Raw genomic sequence first — 15,821 nt, 5'->3', positions numbered from 1 at the left:
CATGTATAGGTACATGTTTGCTGTATAAAAGTACTTCGTCCATTTTTATTTTATTCCTGTTACCAATTGTCACTTTTTTTGATGCGTGCTCAATTTGGTAACATTTTGTTTACGTCACTCACAGATTTTCCAATCAAGTCCACACAATCTACACAACATTTCGCTTAAAATTTAATTACGAGTAACTGCTTTAAATGGACGTCAATCCAAATTGCAACGAGGGTGATTGACGCGAAATATGCATGCGAAGGGATGTTGACAGGTGTTCACTTCTAAATAACACGAACAGTTGGGGCCCGATTTGGATTTTGAATTAGACATCTATTAGATATCTTTTAGACATCACCAAGATACGATAACGATATGTTTAAGATCTAACCTGTCAAATTTGACATTTGCGCGATTCTGGAGATACTCTTGAACGATTTCCACAGGATATGACTTAGAAATCCAATTCACATCTAATAGATACCTTACTCTATCTAACGTAAAAGTGCCATTGGTTGCCCGAATCGCGCTGCAAAAGAGAACTAGTTGATATCTAAACTATAACGTATCTCTAGAATGGCTCTAGTACGTGTCGTCTCTTGTGAATATCTTGAAGTTCGAATACGGCAGTTGAACAGAATTTACAGCAGTAGAGATTGGTCAATTTAACTTGAAACATAGCGAACCGTTTTAGTCCGTGAAGAGTACCTAGTAGAAAAAGGTAGGTATATGTTTAGATTTACCAACTTGACTATTGTCTATTCTTTTTCGCGAATGTTAAACAAAATTTTCTGTGAAGTTTACCACGGCGATAGAGAAATAAGTTTCCTTACATATTTGATAAAGTTAAATTACATTAAATTGCTATGATAGAGGCATATTTTACTATCTAACATAAATCTTCATTAAGGTCCATAAACAGGTACCTAAGTGTAGAAATTCCTAATGAAAGACCATTACAGAACTGGTTTTTAAAATTCATTATTTCAAAAGATTTTTGAAGGTTAAGTGGTAAGTCCTTCGCAGTGCGTCCAGTGAAGCTGTGGAATGAGCTGCCTGTGTCGCTCAGGCAGGCACAATCGGTTATGTATGTTTATCCTATAAATTTTGTATGTATTTATATCCTTTATCTTTCTGGTACCTTGTTGTACATTTTGCTGCATTTGTCACCCTCTTTTCACTCTCTCCTCTCATCTACTCAAAGGTTAACTGGAAGAGATCCCTCAAAGGGATAAGTTCGCCTTTGTACTTCTTGCTAATTGTATGTTATTTTTAATATGTATTTTTGTACAATAAAGAGTTTACTACTACTACTACTACTAAGTCTAGATGTATAAATTTACAGTTTAATCAAGTAGCTAAAACTAACTGAAAAGTTGAAAAAATAATATATTTCAAAATTACTTACCGAAATGTCCTAAAATGTACTCCTGTCTTAGCTTTCACATCGCACAGGCAGTCTAATGCAGTGTCTAGGAAAAGTTTTGCTCAAACACGGAAATTACTGAGGGTATTAAAGAAGCCTCTAGAGTCTCTAGTCTAGACCATCAACTATGCTTTGCAAATAAATACGAACTTGGATCACATTTACCGCAAACATTTCATAACTTTCACGAATTTCTGTTATCTGAGGTTTAAGTAATAGACGGGGTACGTACGTAGGATATATAGGGCCAAATTCGACATGTACAACTGTCAGATTTCGCATCCACGTCAAATCAACAGTTGATTTTATTGTGTACTGAGTGTTGATTCCATCAACGGTGGATAATATCATTTGGTACAACCAAAACTCAACTCTAAACTAAGGGTGGTTCTGTTTGGTTTGCTTGTCACCCTAACTGTGGATTGTTAATGTCAAATTTTGACATTGTACGTATTCGAGAACTTATGATTTTCCCACATCAACGGGAGATCAACACGATACGTCAAACGTCGCTTGTCGAATAGGGGTCTATAATCAATTATGAAATAAATAGTTGATATATCGTGGATAAGACAAGTATAATTATGTCAATATTTTTCAACTTTTAGTCTTGCTCTGGAGAAGAATCATATTGTTTTTTTGGCACTGATAGAAGTCTCCTTAGTCTTCCTCTCGGTAAAAGAAAATCTCCTAAATCACTTTGTGATTGTCTAGAAACGTGTAGTTGCTGGTTTGTGTGTACTATATACTAAATACAATATTAATTATTTAAAGAGGCGATAAGGCTTGGATCGTATATTTTTTTAATCTGGACCATTAAAATTAACTCTTTAACGGTCCATTAAAAAATTACACGATGCATGCAGTATTTATGTCCTTATTCTCCCAGATTTACTTCCCTTGCAAATGTGCGGGAAACTGGCCCAAGTTGCGCATCACGAAATGGATCTTTCCCTTCTTCCGGATCCGGCCCATCTTCTGCAGGATCCGGATCAGTGGAAACATGTACATCATGTTCATTATCTTGTACCCGCCGCAGAAAATGAAACCCATTTCTTCTATTTCTAGAAATCGAAAGAGGACTTGTAAGTTTTCAAATTATTTATTTTATTAAATATTTATTGTTCTGTGTTTTGTCAGTAAGTAAGTGGGTATGTAAATAATAGTCTACTCTACAAATTAGGCTCTTTTAGGACAAGACTATAGTATGTCCATAACCAGCTATCCCAAAATTGACGCAATACATTCGCTGTACGAGTACCAAGAATCCAACTGAATTTGACAACATTCCGTGCAGTGTTTAGTGCGCATCACCGCACCGTCGGAATGCTGATCCCACCTTATGCACATTTAAAACATACAATTGTGTACCTTGTCCTCATGCAATGAGTAACACAATTGAATGACTATTCAAGGCACATATGGCTGATTAACGTAGTGTGCCGGAAGGCTTTGTAAACTTTGTTAGCGCCCTACTCGTTTTAATTTCGATAAATAACTGCTGCCAAACAAACTCTTCTACTAGTTACGATGTACTCTAACTTTGGGAAAAAGCTCCAAAAATTTTGGGAAAAATCATGAAAGTATGTAGAGCTTAATAAAGACATTCAATGAAAACTATAGCGTGCATGATCAGTTAAGCCATTTTTAAGTTATCTCAAAATTTCTTCTCTTAGTAAAAAGACATATATGTACAGTAGTTTCATAAATATTATACCTACATGTACATACTTATTAGTAAATATCATGGTTACAACAACGAATAAATGATTATGATTAGGTACCTGTTAGATTGTTGCCCTTGTACCCTGCCCAAAACATGTGGCACTTGGCCCTGTCCATGTAGCAGTGATTTTTATAGAAAAGGAACGGAGTTTGCTTCTTGCTGTCGATCCGACCGCCACACACGGGCCTGTAGAAGTCCGGACATTTCTGTAAATAAAGAAATAGATACATATCTGATACAACACTAATACCTGGTGTGGTGAAAACAAAGTTTCAAGTCCCCTATTAAAAAGTGGATCCGAATACAAACTTTCAACCCCTTTTTTTACCACCTTAGGGAACGAATTTGCAATAAAACAAAATTACTTTCCTCCCGATGAATAACTAAGGCGATCATCACTCTGGATTCGCATCCGCCCGCCACACCCGTGTACGCACCTACGCACAGGGTATCGGCTGTAAACCAATATGGAGTGGATCCGCATCAAGGTAGTTTTTCGCAGATTACCTTGGGACATTTGTGGAAACAATATTTGACCAACGGCTGATATTCGAAGTATTCTTCATCAGGCAAGCTGTTAATTCCCGTGTAGTTCGCCGGCCTGAACATTCTCGGCGCGAATATGTTGATCGGTCCCGTGTATTTCACTTGCATCCTGCGTGTGTCCTCGTTTTCTATTTTCTGAAATAAGTTAGTAGGTATATGAAAATGAGTACAGTGAGTTCTGGTCCTTCGAACGCAGCTCGCCGAGCCCTGAACGGACGGCCATGCGTTCGCAGATATCGTAGTTATTTTGATTATTTTTCAAAAACTCTGCTGCCTGAACATACTTCCCTAACAATCGACAACTTTGACATAAAAAAAATATTGATTTTTATCCAAAATGGAGTTAAAAATCCATAAGCTGAATGCGAAAGTGAACCTACAAGCACGGTTCACTTTCGCATTCACTTTAACTGCTAAGACCCCAAGATTTTTGTAGACAATGTTTAACTAAATTTAAGGAAGGACAAATACCTCCAACTGTATACCCGTTGTATGAGATGCAGCGAAGAATCTGTCCACCGTTTGGTTAATATTATCATTTATATTAAACGTTGAAACTACCAAATTTCTTGGTAACAAATCTTCTTCATCTGGTTTTTCGACCTTATAACGTTTTTCACTGTCTAAAGTTGTTTCTAAATCTTCTGCGTGTTCAACTTCTTCTGACAATTGTGTGTTTTCTACTTTTTCTATAACATCATTAAATGGTAGAATATCTTCCTTGCTTCCGTCTTGTAAGTCATTATCTCGGGCACAAAGAAAATCATCAGTGACACTAAAGTTTACCTGTTTCTCACAGTTATGCTGTAGCATGTGGCACGTGTCATTAAACGATCTAATTATAAAACGTTCAGCTTCTGTCCTTATTGCACAAATCACTTTTTCATCTGAAATACATTCATCTTGAATACATGTTTGATTTTCTAAGTCTGGTTTGTCTGTCTCGATTATTTCTGTATCATCTGTTTCTTCAGTTGTTGCAACGGGTCCAGTCGATGAATTTTCCTTTGATATTTGATAGTTTTTATCTTCAACACAAATGTAGTCATGGGTTTCGGTAAAATTCATATTATTCTCACAATTGTACTGAAACATATGACATTTGTCATGAAACCATTTGATGATGAACCGTGCTCCTTCCGCTCTTATCGCACAAATAGGTTCGGCTTTAGCAGTACAATCACACTGAATGCAAGTCGAATGTTCAGAAATATCAGTTGTGTCCGTTATATCTAATGTTGTATTAGTTCTCAAAGAAGAATCTTCGATTTGTGATTCCTGTTCGGCAGTAATATTTTGTCTTAAGTTGCTATTTCGTCTAGCGTCCAGCGATAAAGTTTGGTTACAGTACTCCATGCTGATAGATCTAAAATCTGTAGAAAAATAATTAAAATAGCCATTTAGTTAGCCAACTAGTTGCTACTAGTTAAATACTAGAACTTATTTTATGTTTCAAGTAAATAAAATGTCGAAAACTTCGTCCTACATACAAGTCCAAATACATTTCCAATAAAGTAAAATCAGATAAGATTCCATAAAAAGCATTTATTCGCAAAAAAATTCTTTAAGGAAAAAACAAACCCATCATTATCGTCTTAATTGGTACGCAAGTGAAGCATTAAGCCAAAATAAACAGTAACGAGTGGCTAATTAGAAACAAAAAATAATAATCCTATAGGGCGTTATTTTCGTTTCTCACTAATTTGCTCACCTTTATATCACCTTTTATCACCTTTAGGCAGCTACCTACCTACCTACCTTATATAACTTAGGCAAATTAGTGACAATGTTGTGATGTGCATTTTCATTTAGTCCGACGCGATATAATAAAATAATTTAAATTATAAATGATCCTTTTATTACGTCTATTTATCAATTTAATTGATAATAATTCTCAAAAATAAAGCGTCAATACAAATATAAAATGACTACGCCATAGGGCACTCTCAAGAATCTCAAGCGGCAATTTTTTTCCACGGTCACAGGCCATCCGACATCCGATATCGGATCGGATAACGTGAACACTGCTGCCATGGTGCCACGTCCGTATTATATCTAGAACTCAAAGACTCGAATGTGTCCCAATCCCAGCTGGTTTATGTGGCAGTAACGATCCCGTCAATACTGATGTGCAGTTAAAAGTTTCCTAGATTGCGAAATGTCTACTGTCTAAAAAATCTCGCAAACGTCACATACTTTTGTATGGAGCTCGAAATTTTCTATTTGGGGCTATTCATAAATTACGTCATTTCAAATTAGGGGGGGGGGTCTGGACTCTGGACATCGGATGATGGTAGCATGACGTAAAAGGAAACGGGATCATTCGAAGCATGATTTTTGGATGATTTTAGGGGTGGGGGGCGTCAAAAATCGTCAAAAATCGATGACATAATTTATGGACAGCCCCTTTTGAATGATAGTTTCCTTAATTTATAATTTTAAGTTCCTTGAAATTTTCGAGATCTTTTCCAATTTATTTGAAACTTTCCCCAACATGCACATTTTAGGTATATGTAAATATAATTGAGGTCACTTATTAGGTTTCTTTCTACACAACTACACCTAGACGTGGCACTTAGGTACTTTGGTCTATATTTTTCTGTAGGTACCTTTCATTCCCGTTTCACACTCAAATTTCAGCATCGCACATGTGTCCTCGAATAATCTAAAAGAAACTTCCTTAGACCCGCCACTACGAACACCACACACGTTTACATTATTATGGTCACAGGCAATGTTCGCGCAATCTTGCTCTTTAGCATAATTTATTTTAGGCAAAAATAAAAGCAGCCAAAACCACATTGCCACATTATAAACGAAATCAATTTAATAACAACAGTACAAATATGAAATAATAAAATAACGCGAATATTGCAACACGATAAGTTAACCGTAGCAGGTACCGTAAAAATAAAATCAATTTCCATAAAAAAATGCTATTGTTGGCTAAAGTAACTCGAAACTGGTGGCTACGACATAACGATACAAAATGTGGTAATAAATACATGTATATTAAATTAAGTAACTATGTATTTACTTATAATTTGCATTTTTGACACAAGCTTTTGTCGCCGACTATTTTATTGTCGGTTTAGCTAAATTTTGGAAACGGAAACGTAGGCCAAATTAATGGTAGGTACCTACAACATTTTATCATAAGCAAGCAATGAGTCAGGTGAATATATAAATAATAATGAGCCTTGTAAAATTTGTAGTGAATTTTTTGGTATTGTAACAAAACATTGGTCAGTAGGTAGACTCTATACCAGTAAGTAGACTATAATACCTGCACCACGCTCTACCTGGTAGAGCCTATTTGTCTTGCTGCCGTAGCCATAGAGAAAATAGTCCCTAGGCAGTCAAAGAACAAATTTTAGTTCTCATAAAACGTGGTTAAAATTTAAAATGGAATACGCTTCTACGCGACAACGATGTTTGAAATAACCAAAATATCTTTTCCAATAAGATAAAGCAAGCTATAAAAACTTTAAACTTAGCACGCTATCCCCTACATTTAATATGAACCACCGCGCAAAGGAGACAACCCTCGAATTGATTAGCCCAACTTCCTCAACTTACGCACAACGTCATGGGAAACTCGAGGGCTGTTGAATTGGGTCAGTGAAGCCACGTGGAGGGGCCCGGTAGGGCACGCGAACGCGCCGTGGGGTAGGTCGCGACACGTCTACTTATACCTACACATGTCTAGTAAAATGCCTTACCTTCGCCGTTCGCTTCCCGGAAATGTGGCGAATCAGCGCATCCTTCGGGTATTTTATTTTCGGGCTAAAGTGGAGTGTGGGCATTGGGCATGACAATGACAAGATTAATAAAGATCAGTGTCGAAGAAGAGTTCGAGACAATGTTCAAATATTGTTGATATTCTGCGCGATTAATCTGATTTTGAAAGTAAGGTAAGGGATTATTGTAGTAATGTTACGGGCAACTGTATTGCATATTTATTGTGGTGTTTACACGGGGGAACGGGCAGTTGGAAAAGAAACACTTCGGTGTAACGAATAAATTCAATAGAAACGTAGCTCGTGGGTCCAGAGTACTCTAGATAGTAAGCTGTAGTGGAAGACGTAAAATCAAGCCACTTATTGCCAGAATATATCAAAAATAAAGTCTAAAATCTATACTTTTAAAGCATGGATTATAGTCGCACAATTTACGCCCGGAACTCTACTCGAACTGAGTGAATTCTATTTCCGCATTTAGTTATTTTTCCTTCCTTCTGCCCTGTACTCACAGGCGAGGCAAGTGCAAGGTAGATAAATCAATTTCTATTGGTTCTTGGTACCGTTGAAGCGGAAATGGAGATGAATGTTGGGTAATATTATGTTTGTCGTTCACATGCTGTTCAGGATACAACAAATGGTATTGAAGATATGAGTAAGTATGAGATTCATATTGAATGAGGGACACATCTGGATACAATGTGGATCCAATTTAGTGCTAGTTGTTCAAATAATAGTAAGGTATCTGTATTATATGAAGGTACTTATAAAGTATCTAAGATATCATTTAGGCGCTGGGAAGGGATCATGAAAATGTTGTGACAAAAGAGGAGCCCGTCAGTGAGCCCGGCGAGTCACAAACATGACGTGACTTCAAAATTTATAAACGCCAACTGTGGTACCGGACTGCCAACTTGAAGCGAACGGGTACTAGTAACAAATACGTATAATTATCTACATGTCAATGTCTACACAAAGTTTTGTTTCTTATTTTTGTAGTATAGATTCAATTAAATCCAATTTTATATTTCTTTTACTAAAAATCCACAAATTTATCCTACGTGTAGGTAGGCACTTATTCGCGTACACTACTAAAATTTTATTTAAATGTTTGCAATATGTTTTTTCAAATTTTCTAGTAATATCCGTTTTCGTACCCCTTTCAAAATACAGAAACAAATGGAGTAACCCGGTCGACAGCCCGACGGTAGTTAGTCATGTTTGCCAGCGCCATCTATTGACGAGTGGCAAAAAGTTGAAATAACGCGTAAGATTGTGAACGCCATCTATTGTCCAGTAGAAAAAGCCTATTAAGTAGAAGCTACATAGGGTGATTTTGAGTTTTAGAATAAATTGACTAGATGGCGTTGGTTCTGAAATCTCAACCACAAGCAAACAAATTTAATTTTACTTGTATATTTCTTCACGAAAGTAACAAGATTAGGCCATTGTAATATATTATTGAAGACATATAGAAAATAGTTACCGTTAAAATGTTTGCGCGTGTTAAGTTTAGTATAGTTGCAATGCATGTAAATCATCAACATATACAATATCATAAAATGGTGGTGGTTGCACTGCAACGATATAGGATAGGTAACACATTTAGCATCAAAAATAAACAACATATTTCAGTATAAAAATAAATAACTTTATTTGTTTAGGTATAAGTATAGGTACACGGTACACGGTTCATTTACTATATTATAATCACAACACAAGTATGGAAAAGTTCCACATCTACATTAACCGTAATAAAACAAAATATCTGTTATAAAATATAATTCCTTTATAATTAATAATTATATTACGAAATACATTCAGACTTAATACAGAATAAGGACTGTATCGTTTATTATAAATACAGATAAAACCTGGTCTAACTGTTGACGTGTGTATTATTTTGTATAACTATGTTCTTAAGGTATAATCTGGGGTATTTTTAAGCCATATCTGATATAAGAAGGTTTTACATTTATTTTATTTTAGGGACTTTATGATGATTTTAATACCGTCTAGCAAATGTAATTTGGACAAGCCTGTCGAGCTTAATTTGAGACTATTTCACCGATTCCTTAGTACGATTTAAAGAAACAAAAGGTTAATATGCTGCCAAAATATGCCATCTAAGTGTCCTTTTCATGATTGCTCAATTGAACATCCACAGAATAAATGTGGTGAATTTTGTTCTTTACATGAAAACGACTTTTTATGCAACATTTTGGATTCCCGTCAATTTCTGATGCCAGCGAAATGAGGGAATCAGCTAAAAGAATCTACCGAAATCCTAAGCCTAATGGACATTCATGGCGTTGAACCATGGCTAGAACAGGTAGATAGAAATACTCCATGATGGTTATTTTGTATACCAAAGTCGGGGTTGTCGTAAGTAACATGCCATATTCTCTAAAAGGCCACCAAGCACAGATCCAAATCTTTTTTTCCAACTAAAAGAAATGATTAGACTATGCCCAGATGTTTCGCTTTACGAATCATATGTAATTGCTGTTTACATAGTACGATTTTTTTTGTGTAATATCTCGTCTTGTTCGCAAACCGTAAATTTTCTTGTAGTATTTGTCCAAAATCGTTGTAGTTACTCGGGAGGATTAGCTAAATATTGTCCAAACCATATGCTTTACGTGATCTCCCAGGACGAAATGTTACTTATTATTAAAGCACTAATTAAACTATATGTGTAATTTTTTAATAAAAATATAATACCAGAAAAAACGGCTAAGTAAAGTTGTATTCATAATAAACGATACAGTCCTTAGTGATATTAATCACAATGCAAATGCATATAGTTTTAAACTGATATGTTAGATTAATAGGTACAAACGGACAGACATTGATTGATTTCAAATCAAAAGTAACATAATAAACTCAAGATATTATCATTGACACTTGTTTTATGTAGAAAAATCGGAAATTCAGCACCGGAATCGGAATGTTGACGGAATATTGAATTTGTGACTATAGAGATTCCAGTGATGAATTTCTGACTATTTCAGCTCATGTCAGGTGTGTCTTAGAGTCCATTTTTGGAACTACTCCGTGTAATCCACATTCTGAAGTATTTGGAGTTGGTCGCATACTCCATATATACAATTTACACATATATAGAATGTTATCTTGTGTATACAGAAACGGATTTATTCATAGGCCATTTTACTCTTACTCCGCACAATCTTGTTGAGGATTATGTAATCCTCAAAAACCCCACATGGCTCTGATGACTCTCGTCCTAGTACGGGTTGAAATGCGGGTCGCATACACTTTAGAGAGGTCCATATTGGGTCGCATAATAATTGATTGTCCTAATGTAATGTTACGCATAAAACTCATTTCGCATAATTGTTATTATGCTGGAAATATTAACATTTCCGAAAAATTATAACACAAACCTAACCTAACCTAAGCTATTCTACACAACCTATGCAAAATATTTTCGCAAATACTTTCTGTTTCAGCTGGAGAAAAAATATGCGGAAAGAGATTTATGCGTAACATTGACACTGACAATCAATTATTATGCGATGAGATAGGATCCCACTTTAGAGCTGTTTTCCTCTGACGTCCAGTTTTTACGGGTACAGTTTTTTGTAGTATGCATGCAGGATCCCGCAAACGGAATACTCGTGTGAAAGTTACTATATTAGCACCTATACTCCCTACTAAAACGGGGGCCTTAAAGTTTAGGAGCCATTTTGCTCTTATTCCGCACAATCTTGTTGAGGATGACATGCCCCTCGTCGTAGTGCGGGTTGAAATATTCGCGAACGCGCCGCATCCAGTCCGCGATGTTCGAGTACTTGGCGTTAGCGTCGTAACCAGCCATCCCTGTGAAAACAGTATGTAGTTGTATTTTCTTTGTATAAAAGCATTCAATATTTTTTTTAAGGTCTGCGCTTCAGACTACGTAGATACAGCCTACCTAGGTTAATTCAGCACTGAGTTTGTACTTAATTGTATATTTTCATAGGTTTTTGACGTTTATGGTGGTGGAAATTGGTATACCGAAACAGGGACCTTAAAGGCATGTGCACACCGGCTTGCGTGTGCGTGACGTGCACGTGCGCGTGCGCTAAAATGTTGGAGCCACACACGCACGCGTCACGCAAGCGGTGTGCCGTCTCTCATACGGATCCGTATACTACAACGCCGCACGTGCACGTGCACGTCACGCACACGCAAGCCGGTGTGCACAGGCCTTTAAGGTCCCTGTTTCGGCATACCAATTCATAGGTTTATGACGTTTATGGTGGTGGAAATTTGTATGCCGAAACAGGGACCTTAAAGGCCTGTGCACACCGGCTTGCGTGTGCGTAACGTGCACGTGCGCGTGCTCTAAAATGTTGGAGCCGCACACGCACACGTCACGCAAGCGGTGTGCCGTCTCTCATACGGATCCGTATACTACAACGCCGCACGTGCACGTCACGCACACGCAGCCAGTGTGCACAGCCCTTAAACACCTAGCTCAACATAAAGGGTTGTTAGGCGCGTTCCCCCTTTGTGGACGCAACTTTACAAGCTTATAGGGTATTTACACAAAAAAGTGTACCTATCATTTACTTTTTTACGAAAAATTAACAACTTTTGGTTATTTCGACACAGAATCACTGGGCGACAAGGACTACTATATACAAATGAGTCCCAATTTTCAATACAAAAATTTTGAGGCCTTTTTGTCACACTCGGACGGAGGGTTAAAATGTGTCACGAAACTTTTTTTCTTTCTTTATATCAATAGTTCTCGTGATTCTGCATTAATTCATTTCATGCATTCATTTAAGGGGTCATCCATTAATTACGTCACACGTTTAGGGGGTGGGAGGGGGTCAAGAAAATGTGACATGTTGTGACATGGGGGAGGGGGGAGTCACAAACATTGTGACGTCACTTTAACTTCATCAGTAACCGAAAATTAATTTATATTTTTTTATTCGCTGTACATTTAAATAATGAGGTTTTGGAAGTAGGTAATTTTCGTTCCTTATTGGTTTTGTGTTATAAAATTACTAATATTTCTCTTCCCAAAAATATTTTTTTATTAAAAAAATAATGCAGTCAGTATTGCCGATTTCGTTGAAAACAAAATTGCCTAAAATGTGACGTCACACCAGGTGGGAAAGCATTTGCAAAATGTGACCAAGTGTGACAAGGAGGGGGGGAGGGGTAAAAAAACCTAGAAATTCGTGTGACGTAATTAATGGATGATCCCTAATTCATTTCATTTTATTAACTTGTCACTTACTGGGCTGCTCCACTTCACACGCGGCAAGCAAGTCTGCCACACTAATGCGGTCTCCGGCCACGAACGGTTTGCCTTGCCCGAGCCACAGGTCATTGAACGTGTCCAGAGCACTCTCCATGCGGCGCTCGTAGCCCTGCAGTGTCTTAAGGTCTGGGGTTTTACCGGTTATAATTGGGTCAAGGGCCTGAAACGGAATTGAAAGTTGTACTGTACCTGTTGTATACCTGGGCCGTTATATTTAAAGTTGTATACTTCACTTATTTTTTATTTCTACATTATTACATTATTTATTTTCTAAATCACGAGCTTTTGCAATCTTAATGAGAGAAAAGTGTCTCAATTTCCTTTCCGTTACCATTACACTATCACGACGGTAACGGAATGGAAGGATAGAAAAATGTAAGTACTTATGGAAAATTTGAAACAGTTTTTTCTCCATGAAGTTATATTTTCACAGAAGTTTGAAATAATTAATTTTTATACTATAGCAGATCTTGTCAGTAGAAAAAGGCGCCAAATTTGAAAAATGTATGCGCGAAAGGGATATCGTCTCATAGAAAATTTGAATTTCGCGCCTTTTTCTACTGACAAGATTTGCTTGACCATCTATAAATTTAGGCAATGCACTGACCTTCACTCTAAAGAACATGGCACAGTGCAATCTCAACCCTGCATGTTGCCATTCTAGAAACTCCTCAACCCTGGCAGCTTGCTTGGAATCCTTTGGGTACAGGTTATCAGGGATAATGCCTTCACGGGATAAATATTTCAAGATGGCAACACTGGAACGAAAAAAATTCTTGGCAATTAATGCTTTTCAAGTACTTAAAACATTCACTGTCCCCAATGCACATGTGCGTTCACAGTCATACAAGTTTGTACCTAGGCCACACCCCCTGGCAGTGAATGTGTTAATAAACTACCCTCAGAATATATCAACTTCATAGAAGTTCTTAAAAACTTTGAACAGCCTTTTCACCTGTGTATTTATAAAAATAGCTTTCTTGGCTCTCTACATTTTTAAAGAGTGAGAGAAAAAAAAAACATATTTTTTTAATTTCAGGGTCCTACTTTCAATGGTGTAGGATGTGCATTGTTTATAAGTTTAAGTATAATGTTAATAATTATTACTGAATTACAAATGAGGTGCCACAACCGAACATATCTACGAGGGTGGATCAAAAAGTACCCGTGTTAGAAATGAAGACGCGTTTTTTTTATTCAATAATAATAAAACTACACTACAGTAATAGCAATTTTCCTAAGCAATGCCATTTATCATCAAACACGGGTACTTTTTGATCCACCCTCGTAAATATATAATGGATTAATAACTTGACTTACCAATTAATAAGCTACTTCAGAATAAGAAAACAATCTTCATTCAGCATTTTAGATAAAATTAATTTGTATTTAAATTTATGAATGTTCATATTAAAAATAAATTAAATAATATTGTAAACTAAAATATAAACATAATCTGGTTAGACAATGAAAGCACTGTAAATTACCCAACCCAATTAATAAACCCAACCTAGTCACACTAATTTCTTATATGCTACTTCTTTATTATTTTATCAATCAATTTGTTCACAAATAAGCTTACAGTCTAGACCAGGGGTCACCAACCACCACCATTTAAGATCAAAAACAAAACTAACATAGTATATTAAATGTAATATTAAGCTATTATCTATGAAGCCCTTCTGTTCTGAGTTACAGTATATCTCTAAGCTCAGTGCGCCGCTTGGAAAGGCCCCCTCTAGCTCTTTCCATTGGGGTCTGTCGTAACGTAATATTAAAGTAAATCTTTACCTTTCAGTTAGCACAAAACCATCATGGTCTATAACAGGAACCCGTTGAAATCGGTTAATTTTTGTATATTCCTCAGAATAATGTTCGGCTGTCAATCAAAAGTTATATTAAAATTAACTATTCATTTAAAAGCAACACAAGAAGGCAACAATTAGGAGACCCTACTGCTAAAAACGATATTTCTTTATCTGCTTTTCTATCGCTCGAATGAGCAAGAGCGGTAGAGAAGCAGATAACGAAATTTCGATTTTCGTTTTTCGCGGTAGGCCCTCTGGGTTCAATGTTGTTCAATAATCACCTTTTCGTAAATCTACAGGCACTGGAGTAAAATCACATTTAACGTTTTTTAAGAGAATATATAATGCTCGAGATGGCTGTGACATAAGATCAAAATACAACTTAAGAGTCATTTTCAAACTTATGTTAAAATTTCACGCTTACTCTTAACTATAAATAGTAATTTACAAAAAAACAAATTAAGGATAACTTTTGAACTTTGGCCTTGTTTTCACAATTTTCACTAAAGTTGAAAAGAATATCTACTCTACCTACTCTACTTGTTACTTGTTTGACATTTGATATTGACAATAACATAGATGGTAGGATCCCATAGACGTGCTATACGCATAGAAGGTAAGATCCTATAGAAGTGGTATACGCGTGCCTCCGTGAGGGAGAAAACTGGAGAAAACATACGCAATGCGACACTATGATTCGTCGGATTTATTTGTGAGGCATGAGGGGCGGGAGAAATTATCGAACGGGATAATCTTATGTATCTTTCAGTAAGAGTAGCAGCGAAAGCGCTATTATTGTTTGTCCTTGTCACAGTCTCACATATTTTTTATTCCCCAGTTTCCCCACCGTAACTTTAGTGTGGATTATGGTGGGCAACAAATAAATTCGACCAATCATAGTGTCGCATTGCGTATGTTTTGTCCCTCACCTTCCCCCACGGAGACACACGTAGTCGCGTATACCACTTCTATAGGATCCTACCTTCTATGGCTTTAAAAAAAACAAGTTTTTTCAGTGGCAACATTTTTAATTCAAACGTCATATTAGATAGTGATGTCTACGGGGAATACGATAGATTATATCGATATTTCGACACTTGATCACTTGTTAATCAAAGTGAAACATAGGTAGTTTTAGATTAATTTATTTGTTTACAAATTTGAACAATGTATGCTTTTTTTTTTATTACTACACAAATAACACCTAAACCACAGAATAAATAATAGTACTAGGTACAGAAGACTCACTCTCTAACAAAACCGCGTTTGTCACGATTAGCACAGATATGGCCGATAGGTGGCG

General features: G+C 36.5%; 2 protein-coding genes and 1 long non-coding RNA gene across 3 annotated transcripts in view; 1 reads left to right on the top strand and 2 right to left on the bottom strand.

The window, feature by feature from the left end:
- Positions 1-15,821, top strand: part of LOC134670037 (uncharacterized) — a 366,992-nt gene that overhangs the window by 121,744 nt on the left and 229,427 nt on the right. The gene's annotated exons all lie outside the window — the stretch shown is intronic.
- LOC134669773 (uncharacterized) lies at positions 2,050-6,570 on the bottom strand. The gene is made up of 5 exons (XM_063527401.1): positions 6,296-6,570; positions 4,158-5,059; positions 3,648-3,821; positions 3,199-3,346; positions 2,050-2,478 (listed from the first exon to the last, which is right to left on the bottom strand). The coding sequence occupies exons 1-5, from the start codon at positions 6,486-6,488 to the stop codon at positions 2,306-2,308; spliced, it is 1,590 nt and encodes a 529-aa protein (XP_063383471.1). The 5' UTR covers positions 6,489-6,570; the 3' UTR covers positions 2,050-2,305.
- On the bottom strand, positions 10,207-15,058 carry LOC134670003 (glutathione S-transferase theta-1-like). Its single transcript, XM_063527650.1, has 5 exons — positions 14,800-15,058; positions 14,502-14,589; positions 13,318-13,468; positions 12,687-12,870; positions 10,207-11,269 (listed from the first exon to the last, which is right to left on the bottom strand). The coding sequence occupies exons 1-5, from the start codon at positions 14,909-14,911 to the stop codon at positions 11,118-11,120; spliced, it is 687 nt and encodes a 228-aa protein (XP_063383720.1). The 5' UTR covers positions 14,912-15,058; the 3' UTR covers positions 10,207-11,117.

This window comes from Cydia fagiglandana, chromosome 13 (genome assembly GCF_963556715.1).
Source record: "Cydia fagiglandana chromosome 13, ilCydFagi1.1, whole genome shotgun sequence".
NCBI lineage: Eukaryota > Metazoa > Arthropoda > Insecta > Lepidoptera > Tortricidae > Cydia > Cydia fagiglandana.
Note: the sequence above shows the minus strand (reverse complement) of the source record. Positions and strands in the feature narration are given on the sequence as shown.

Coding starts and splice junctions, on each gene's coding strand:
- LOC134669773 (XM_063527401.1), bottom strand. CDS start 6,488: ATGTGGTTTTGGCTGCTTTTATTTTTGCCTAAAATAAATTATGCTAAA. Junction 3,822..4,157: donor CAACGGGTATACAGTTGGAG/GTATTTGTCCTT, acceptor AACTTATTTCAG/AAAATAGAAAACGAGGACAC. Junction 2,479..3,198: donor CAAGGGCAACAATCTAACAG/GTACCTAATCAT, acceptor TTCGATTTCTAG/AAATAGAAGAAATGGGTTTC.
- LOC134670003 (XM_063527650.1), bottom strand. CDS start 14,911: ATGACTCTTAAGTTGTATTTTGATCTTATGTCACAGCCATCTCGAGCA. Junction 13,469..14,501: donor GGTTTTGTGCTAACTGAAAG/GTAAAGATTTAC, acceptor TTTTCGTTCCAG/TGTTGCCATCTTGAAATATT. Junction 11,270..12,686: donor GTGTGAAGTGGAGCAGCCCA/GTAAGTGACAAG, acceptor CTGTTTTCACAG/GGATGGCTGGTTACGACGCT.